The sequence below is a fragment of the Engraulis encrasicolus genome, chromosome 17 (genome assembly GCF_034702125.1).
Source record: "Engraulis encrasicolus isolate BLACKSEA-1 chromosome 17, IST_EnEncr_1.0, whole genome shotgun sequence".
NCBI lineage: Eukaryota > Metazoa > Chordata > Actinopteri > Clupeiformes > Engraulidae > Engraulis > Engraulis encrasicolus.
Genome location: NC_085873.1, coordinates 6,370,350 through 6,380,349, shown reverse-complemented (window position 1 = coordinate 6,380,349; position 10,000 = coordinate 6,370,350). Strand labels below are relative to the sequence as shown.

The following is a 10,000-nucleotide window of genomic DNA, read 5'->3' as shown; positions in this document are numbered from 1 at the left end:
GTGTGTGTGCGCGTGTGTGTGTGTGCGCGTGTGTGTGCGCGTGTGTGTGTGACACACAGGAGGGAGAGAGACTTTCTGTGTGTGTGTGTGTGTGTGTGTGTGTGTGTGTGTGTGTGTGTGTGTGTGTGTGTGTGTGTGTGTGTGTGTGTGTGTGTGTGTGTGTGTGTGTGTGTGTGTGTGTGTGTGTGTGTGTGTGTGTGTGTGTGTGTGTGTGTGTGTGTGTGTGTGTGTGTGTGTGTGTGTTTGTGTGTGTGTGTGCGTGCGTGTGTCGGAGAAAAAAAGATGATGATGATGATGATGCCAGAGCTCACGCTGTGTTTTCTTCCTCCCTGGTAGAGTTCATCCCCTGCATGGATAAGCTGTTTGATGAGTCCATCCTGATTGGCTCTGGCTACACTGCTCGAGAGACCCTCAGGTAAGATCACACACACACACACACACGCACACACACGCACACACAACCCTGTCCTTACTCCTAGTCTCTCTGGACTACACACACTGAGTCTCTCCCCATCTCTGCGCCTCTCTTTCTTTCACACTCAGACACACCTCACACTTCCTTCATTCTACGCACATGCACACGTACGCACACGCACGCATATGCAAGGTTCATCTGCCTTTAGAGGCTCTTGATGTGTAAGTGAAGTGTTTTGAGTAGGGGTTCAGGACGCTTCTGGAAAACTACTGGTGCGTCTCCTTGACTGCACACACACACATGCACAGACACGCACACTCCTCCACAACTGTAGCTGACAGTGATTTTGACTCGAGGCAATGTCTGTAGCACCCCTTCATATTGACCACACACACACACACACACCTGGCTCACATCCGAACACATACAGGTGTCATTATTGGCCATGGTTCGTGTCCACTTGCCATGTGAAAGAGCCCCGAGCTGGTGGTTTGTGCTTGGCTGGCAGCTGGGGACATTGGCTGGTTGGGGTTGTTGGTTTTTCGGGGTGCCAGGGGGCTTGAGTAGACGAGACGACACTTGGCGAAGCGAAAGTTCTGACCCAACGTTCCAATAGCCAAGACGCCCCAGTGGGCACCAGAGAGGCAGGTGCCTGTGACTCGGTGCCAGCCCGACATTTTTTGGCAAACCCAAAATGCGAGCTCCCCTCTGGTCCAAAAGCTCGACCATGCCTCTGCATCGTTCCACTCTGGTGTTTCTCAACGGGGGGCTCTACAGCCCACCAGGGGGCATTAGGGTGCCCTTGGGGGGCATTGACCAGGGGGGCATTAGGGCGCCCTTGGGGGGCGTTGATAAGGATGGAGGAGTTGCTAATGGGGGGCATTAGTCGTTATTTTTTTTTTAATATCAAGGGGAGGCATTGGAAAGCTTATGATGGTGTCAAGGGGGCCTTGGCAGGCTTATGATGGTGTCAAGGGGGCGTTGGTAGGCTTATGATGAAAAAGGGGGCCTTTGTTCAAAAAAATGTTGAGAACCAATGCTCTACCCTCTCCTTCCCTTCTTGCCTGCTTGCTTGGTGCCCACCACCCTCTCTCCCCTACTCTCTGGGAAAATCCAACACACAAGCTCCCTCGGGATCAAATACTGTGGACCTTGCCGTGTTCATTCAACACTCGAATTTTACACCCATAGTGTTGATCCTACTACCCAAGTGTTGAATTAACGCTACATTTTGACTGTGAAAGCTCATCCATGCCTGTTCCCCTCTCCCCTGCTGCCTGGCATCTTGCTGGATGACTGGATGGCTGGCTGGCTTTCGGCCTGGCTTCCTTCCTTCCGTCTGCCCCACAGGTGCCATGCAGCTGCCAAAGCTCTCTACCCCTCCTCCTCCTCCGCCCTCCGCCCTCCACTCTACCCATCACCCGCCCTGCAGTTGTCCATGCCCTTGTCAGACCCTTGTTTGGTTAATTCACCCCGACGTCTGATCTGTCAGAACCATTAGTGTCATTTATTTCCACGGCCCCCACCACACCTCAGCCAATCATCTTCATACACACACACACACACACACACACACACACACACACACACACACACACACACACACACACACACACACACACACACACACACACACACACACACACACACACACACACACACACACAAATATTGGGCTGCCTTCTGTACAAGAAACTCAGGGGAGAGATGGATTTGGAAACAACTGGGAAGCGGTGTGTGTGTGTGTGTGTGTGTGTGTGTGTGTGTGTGTGTGTGTGTGACGAGGGTATGGCTGGGTTTGTTGGATAATGAGCCTTACCTAATCAGAAAAAGAGTGCAGCCAAGGCTGCTTCTGAAGTTTAGGAAAAGAACAACTCCTTTTGTCATTGGATGCTTCTGACAGAAGACACATTCCTCAGACTCTATCTGCATACATACTAATTTATAGAAAACAGAAATGTCAAATGCCAGGAAATCATTACTGCATTGTTGATGATGCAGTTAGAAATACAGTCTCCACGACAGCAGATACTGCCTAATAAATCACATAGCAGGTTTTGGCCACCATATGTTTAACCTTTGACCTCCTGTATCTCCCCCCTCCGCCACCACAGGCCGCTGGCCTACAGCACGCTGGCCGACCTGGTGCACCACGTGCGGCAGAACCTGCCCCTGACCGACCTCTCCCTGGCCGTGCAGCTGTTCGCCAAGAACATCGACGACGAGTCGCTGCCCAGCAGCATCCAGACCATGTCCTGCAAACTGCTGCTCAACCTGGTGGACTGCATCCGCTCCAAGAGCGAGCAGGAGAACGGCAACGGGCGCGACATCCTCATGAGGATGCTTGAGGTGAGGAGAGACGGAGAGACGATACACACACACACACGCACACACACACGCACACACACACACACACACACACACACACACACACACACACTGGCATGGGAGGGTAGGATGTTCAGGTGAATAGGTGGACTGCATCCGGTCCAAGAGCGAGCAGGAGAACTGCAACGGGCGGGACATTCTCATGAGGATGCTTGAGGTGAGGCGAGACGGAGAGACGATACACACACACAAGCACACACACACTGGCACTCATCGGTGCATAGAATGCTGGAGGTGAGGACTGAGGAGATACGACGCACGCACGCACGCACACTGACACTGGTATGGGAGGGTAGGATGTTCAGGTGAATAGGTGGACTGTATTTGGTCGAAGAGCAAGTAGGGGAATGGAAATGGCAGACATCTTCATGAGAATGCTGGAGGTGAGGAGACGCACGCACACGCACACACACACACACACACACACACACACACACACACACACACACGCACACGCACACACACACACGTGCAGTGTGTGGAGATAGGGTATTGAAGTGAGAAGGTGGACTGCATACTATGGCAGGCAGAGCCTTGTGAGAATTGTGGAGGTGAGATGAGACGCACACGCGTATAGTGAGAATGAAGAGTCAAATAGCTTTAGCTACAATTTTCATTGTCTTGTTGATGCACATACTCTACAATATCACTTAACTTAACAATGGCGCCATAGGCTACAACTACAACAATTTATTTGTATCTTTTCAGTCGTAGACTTCAGTCAGATTGCTCCATGGGTTACCCCGATAGCTATTGACCCCATTGTCCATTTCTGTCCTCCTGAACGGTACTTTGTTTGTTGCACCAGTATCTGCTTTTTTCTTACCTCGGCTGTTTTTCTCTTCTCTGTCCTCTATGCATTTTTATTTACCGGAGATTCAGAGACTTTAGTGGGTAAAGTGAGTCAGGTGTTCTCTCTTTGTTCTGGTGTCCTGGGTATCTCACAAACTCTTGCAATGCTCTTTATGAGGCCGAAAAGTGCTCCCTCTCATTTAAAAAGTGGGTTTGTGTGCAGCCCCATCTGGACCTGTGAGCGCGAGTGAGTGTCAGTTTGGCAGTTTGCCAGCTGAATAGGAGGTAGAGGAGTAAAGGCAGATGTGTATTCAAAGCCTACTGTTATTTGTGCTGCGGTGTTGAGTTTAAGACACTTGCTTTTTGTCTGTTTCTTGTCTTGCTCTCAACATCTCCCCACTCACCAGCACCTGAGCCCATCCACCCATCACTTTTCTCTTTCTCTCTCTCTCTCTCTCTCTCTCTCTCTCTCTGTCTCTCTCTCTCTCTCTCTCTTTCTCTCTCTCTCTCTCTCTCCCCCCCCTCTCTCCATCCCTCTCTCTCTCTCTTGGTCTGTCTCCTTCTCTTGTTCTCTCTCCCCTTCACACACTCTCTTGCCATCATCCTTCTCTTACTCCCTCTGACTGAATCTCAAATGGTGCACTTGTGCACTTTAGTGTTCATGTTTCAGTGCGTATGCCGTATTAGTTACACACTGAAACATAGTGCCCAAAGTGCACAAGTGCGCCATTTGAGATCCAGCCTCTGTCATTACTTCACTTAACATTGTTTTCGTCTCCCTCTAGGTGTTTGTGCTGAAGTTCCACACCATCGCGCGCTACCAGCTTCCCGCCATCTTCAAAAAGTGCAAGCCCCAGTCGGAGCTCGGGGTGGTCGAGCCAGCTGCCCTCCCGGGCGTCCCCGCCACCCCCACCGTGGGCCCCCCTGCCCTGCCGCCCCCCGCACCCCCCACCCCGGTCACGCCCGCCCCTCCCCCTGCCACGCCCTTTGACCGTCCGGGAGAGAAGGAGGACAAGCAGACGTTCCAGGTGTCGGACTGCCGCAGCCTGGTCAAGACGCTGGTGTGCGGCGTCAAGACCATCACCTGGGGCATCACCTCCTGCAAGGCACCTGGAGGTAAGATGTCTTTCTTTTCTTTCTTTCTTTCTTTCTTTCTTTCTTTCTTTCTTTCTTTCTTTCTTTCTTTCTTTCTTTCTTTCTTTCTTTCTTTCTTTCTTTCTTTCTTTCTTTTTCTGAACTAGTTGGAAGAATTGGGCTGCTCTCCAGTACCCCTCATCCATGGTTAAAATGCCGTTGTCAAGGAGGAGGGACTGTTACCTAGACAACAGTTCTTGGTTTGGCTCAGCTAGACCAACTTGCCAGGCAAAACTAGTTTTGGCTGCTAGGTGGAGGAAGTTAACCTGGCCAGATGAACAACCACCTTGCTCCAGCAATGGGTGCTTGCTCCTGAATGGCTAATAATTTGGCATTGTGATACTCTTTTTTTCTCATAAAACAGTAGCTAAGCTATCGTGCAAAATAAAGATCTGATTTTAATATTCATCGAGTAAAGGGCTGCAGTGCAATTGCGGTGCCAGTCAAAATGAAAGGGCCTAGGGGGGTGAGGGGTTGTGGTGGGTGGAGGGCTGTGCTGCGTCTGCTGTCTGGACTGGCGTACTTGCTGGGCTGTTGCACACGTCTTTTTCTTTTAAACAAGAAAGGGCAGACTGCTAATATGTCTGCGAAGGCTTTTTCCATATTCATCATGCACGTCTGTGCCCAGGGCCTGACCGTACTGCTGTTGAGTTGAATTGAATTTCATGTCGAAGTCAAAGTCTGGCCAACCTATTGTCAGTTAGCCTGGTTCACACCAGACGGTGTATGTGTAGCTTTGGCGCCCCCTGGCGGAGCAGAGCTTCACACACTACCGTCTGGTATTCAGCCATAGAGCACGCTCCGTCTCCAACCAGAAAATAGGCTGAGAATTTATTGCTTCTGCACGGCCTCCTCACCAACAAATTCCTTCAAAAACCTTCATGTTAATCTTTAAAGAGTCAATATAGTCTCTAATCTGTCTTGTGACTCCTCAATGTGAGTTACCGTTTATATTTAAGAAATAAATGCTCCGTCTATTTTCTGGTTGGAGACGGAGCGTGCTCTATGGCTGAATACCAGACGGTAGTGTGTGTCGCTCTGCTCCGCCAGGGGGCGCCAAAGCTACACATACACCGTCTGGTGTGAACCAGGCTAATTGTCAGTTGTTCTGGTCCAAACAAAAAATAAAAAATGTATGCGCATGTCTGTATACATCACTGTAATGTGTATTGTGAATGTTGGTCAGGCAGTGTAGCCTTGAAATAATACACCACACCAATGTATAGTGTAGCGAAAGGGAATGTTTTCCTTGCCTCGATCATTTTTCCTCCTAATTTTGTTGTTTCCATTGTATAGTATACATGGGTACTCCTTTTTTGTTTTACCCTGGCTGCGCACAACTCAGCCTCTGATTGTTGGAAACCACTGACAGTCAAAGAATTCTTTCATGCCCCGCCTCACAACGCTGTGTTTATAAACAAAAAAATCCATGTATAGAAACGATGAACAAACTTCTTCTATTCTTCCAATGTGTTCTTGAACATTGCCCGTCCACCTTTTTACTCGTTTCCAGATGCCCAGTTCATCCCCAACAAGCAGCTGCAGCCTAAAGAGACTCAGATCTACATCAAGCTGGTCAAGTACGCCATGCAGGCCCTGGACATCTACCAGGTAAAACCGCTCCCTCATCCCGTAGGCACTTCCCATGGACACTGTGGATTAGCCACGTCCTAATGTCATGTGTGTTTTGTGTGACTTTTATGCCACTTCTGAATAGAAATCTCCCTTTCATGCAAGTTTAATAGACAACAAAGAAGTCTAGGTCTTGGTGAAAATGTTATGTGACCTAAAATGTTGAAACTAGAAGTCCAAGTCCAAAAATGAGTTAGGATGTTGTGTGTAATTGCAGTGAAAAATGCATGTTGTTATTTGTTCATAGGAATCAGAGTTTAGAAAGATCCAATGGAAAGCATCATTTGCAATTAATACAACTTTGTTTCAGTGTTGGGGTTTTAGTTATGCTGAATACAAGACAAATTTCCTTCGGGACCATTAAAAGAATTTTGAATCTTGAATTGTTCTTGTGTAGGCACTGTGAAGGGGGGTAAAGCAATGAACCATATAGTGAGTGGTTGAGCTCTTTGGATTCCTTTTTGTGGAACATTTTCACAAAAATATACTGTTGCAAGGAAAGCTATGGGGTAGCATGCTTCCCAATTTCACAAAGCCCTTCCCACCCCTTGCTTGCCCCCTTGGCTAGGTACAGATCGCTGGCAACGGGCAGACGTACATCCGTGTAGCCAACTGTCAGACGGTGCGCATGAAGGAGGAGAAGGAGGTTCTGGAACACTTTGCGGGCGTCTTCACCATGATGAACCCCCTGACCTTCAAGGAGATCTTCCAGACCACCGTGCCCTACATGGTGGAGCGCATCTCCAAGAACTACGCCCTGCAGGTGAACGTCTGTCTTTTTAAAATGTGTATCGTTTGGGACGTTTTCGCCTCTATTAGGATGGTACAATGAATAGTGGGACAAGAAATGAGTGAGAGAGAGAGAGATGGGAGGATTGGGAAATGATCTCAGGCCAGAATCGACCCTGGCGTAACAGTAAGGTGCCTTCACCGTTTCAGCCATGGCCAAGGCCATGAACGTCTGTCTAGATTCTTATTCATCCATGTCATGTTACCTAACTCAGCGAAGACTGGAAAACACATCTGTGGGTATTTGCCTTGCTCTTCTTGATGTAACGAGACATGGAGAGATGGGAATGCAGATTGATTGATAATTGTTTCCTATGTTAAATGACTGTACGTTAAGTAACAGCTATCAGAAATGCACATGGTGTGCTCTCAGCCGAGTTAATTACACAGCAATAAATGTTTTAAGTGCCTTGTCCAGCACTTGAGTAGTTGCTCTCTTCTTCCTCCATTCATTTGAGCCACTAATGGACTGTCGGTGCAACCGTGCCATCAATTTCCCCTCAAAAGCCCCCCCCCCCCCCCCCCCCCCCCCCCCCCCCCCCACCCCCCCCCCCCCCCCCCCCCCCCTCTCTCTGTGTCTCCTTTAAACACTTTTTATTGGATTAGAAGTGGACCCAAAGCCCACCACTATGCTCACCCTCAAGGCCTTGAAGAAAATCTCCCTCCACTTAAGTGGTTGGATTGGAACAGTATTTGTACATTGCTACTGGGAAGAAGGACATTTATAGATGATGTTGGTGGTGCAGTAGTCTTGTCTGTAAGTTGAATGCATATTTTCATTAAACGTATCCAGTTACAGCAGGAAACCTCTGTGTCTCCAGGCAGATCTGAAGAACTTCAGTGGCAGACATTGCAGCCAATCAATGTATAGCTCATCTCAGTTATTTGGAAAGCTGCTCCTGCATTGTTTGGCTTGTTCTTACTTATTTTTTTTTCCGCTTGCTGTTGAAATTTGATTTCAAAGCATTTTATTGGATTGGATGTGCGCACGCACCCACACTCATACACGCACGTACACATACAGTTCCAGTGTGTGCCTTTTATTTTGCAGAGTTGCTGTCAAATTGCTGCTGAATGTTTTGAGAATATTAGAATAAGTACACAACCACACCGACTCAATTCCCTTCATTTAAAATCATGGTAATGTCTCCCCACACAAATATGAATGCGTTTTATTTTCCCTCCAGCTTGTGGCCAACTCGTTCCTAGCCAACTTGTCGACGTTGGCCCCATTTGCCATCCACCATTCAGAATAGTTCTCTTTGGAGTTTGTGTAGATTTTCCTATTTTGGGATTTTTTTTTATCTTACCGTTGTCCTTTTGTTCCCCTCCAGATTGTGGCCAACTCGTTCCTGGCCAACCTGTCGACGTCGGCCCTGTTCGCCACCATCCTGGTGGAGTACCTGCTGGAGAGGCTGCCGGAGATGGGCTCCAACGTGGAGCTGTCCAACCTCTACCTCAAACTCTTCAAACTCGTCTTCGGATCCGTGTCGCTCTTCGCTGCCGAGAACGAACAGATGCTGAAGGTAAGAGAGAGGGGGGGAACAGAGAGAAGTTTGTCTGGAGTATTGGGGGTGGGGCTGAATGGCTGGATGGCTGAATGGATGGATGGATGGATGGATGGATGGATGGATGGATGGATGGGCAGCCTTGGTGTAGTAGTGAATAGGGAGGTTTCAGGTTGCAGGATTGCATGTTCAATCCCACCTTCACCACTCCCTTCCTGCCTCCATTGCTAAAGCGCCCTTGAGCCAGGCACCGATTCCCACACAAACAGTACCTTGTAATATCTGTCGGCCGCTTTAGATAAAAGTGTCAGCGAAGTGTTGTGTAATTTTAAAGAAAGGAGAGGATGGGATGGGAAAGAACTGAATTTGAACGTAGCGTGGGATTTCTGGAGATGGAGAAAAGGAGTACAGGGATGAAGGGAATGTTCGGCTACACTAGCCAGGCTACGCCCTCCTAATGACGCAACACCTTCGGCAATGCAAGTACTTTCTGAGCTCCGGAGGGCTGGGGAACTCCACCCACTTTGTCGGGAAGCAATCAACATTGAGCAGCTCCAGCGGCTCTGTGTAGAGGTGTGTTCAAGGCAGTGACGTGGTTTAAGCGGAGACGTTCTATTGGGACTACGTTTCTGTCATATCTCCAGTCATATCCTACATACACACACAGAATATCCTCTCTCTCTCTCTCTCTCTCTCTCTCTCTATCTCGCCCTCTCTCTCTCTCTCTCTCTCTCTCTCTCTCCATCTCTCCATCTCCTCTCTCTCTCTCTCTCTCTATCTCGCCCTCTCTATCTCGCCCTCTCTATCTCGCCCTCTCTATCTCGCCCTCTCTATCTCGCTCTCTCTCTCTCTCTCTCTCTCTCTCTCTCTCTCTCTCTCTCTCTCTCTCTATCTCGCCCTCTCTATCTCGCCCTCTCTATCTCGCCCTCTCTATCTCGCACTCTCTCTCTCTCTCTCTCTCTCTCTCTCTCTCTCGCGCTCGCTCTCTCTCGCGCTCGCTCTCTCTCGCGCTCTCGCGCTCTCTCGCTCTCTCTCATAACATTACATCGGATTGCACATCTTGATGATTGATTAGAACACACACACACGTGCAGACACACTAAAAGATCCTCATTCCCAATGGTGCCATCAGACAAACCAGGACTTGCATGCACATAAAAGAGCACACAGAGAAACCAACTTCATCAATGTTTCATATGCATCACACATATGCAACATCTTGCTCTTCAGTCTTGAGCAAACAGGCACAGCCAGGCTCGAGTACGCACGCACGCACGCACGCAAGCACACACGCACGCTAAGCCTTTGACTTCGATATTCGATATTCGAATATAAGTCGAAT

General features: G+C 48.9%; 1 protein-coding gene across 4 annotated transcripts in view; it reads left to right on the top strand.

Annotated features, from left to right (window-relative positions):
• Nucleotides 1–10,000, top strand: part of trrap (transformation/transcription domain-associated protein) — a 209,395-nt gene that overhangs the window by 13,257 nt on the left and 186,138 nt on the right. For 3 of the 4 annotated variants that reach the window (XM_063221633.1, XM_063221631.1, XM_063221632.1), the window contains exons 13-18: nucleotides 337–415; nucleotides 2,530–2,764; nucleotides 4,381–4,711; nucleotides 6,243–6,340; nucleotides 6,930–7,124; nucleotides 8,485–8,676. In XM_063221633.1, coding sequence (XP_063077703.1) covers nucleotides 337–415; nucleotides 2,530–2,764; nucleotides 4,381–4,711; nucleotides 6,243–6,340; nucleotides 6,930–7,124; nucleotides 8,485–8,676 — 1,130 coding nt within the window. The remainder of the gene's footprint in view (nucleotides 1–336; nucleotides 416–2,529; nucleotides 2,765–4,380; nucleotides 4,712–6,242; nucleotides 6,341–6,929; nucleotides 7,125–8,484; nucleotides 8,677–10,000) is intronic. The other variant, XM_063221634.1, reaches the window with a different exon arrangement.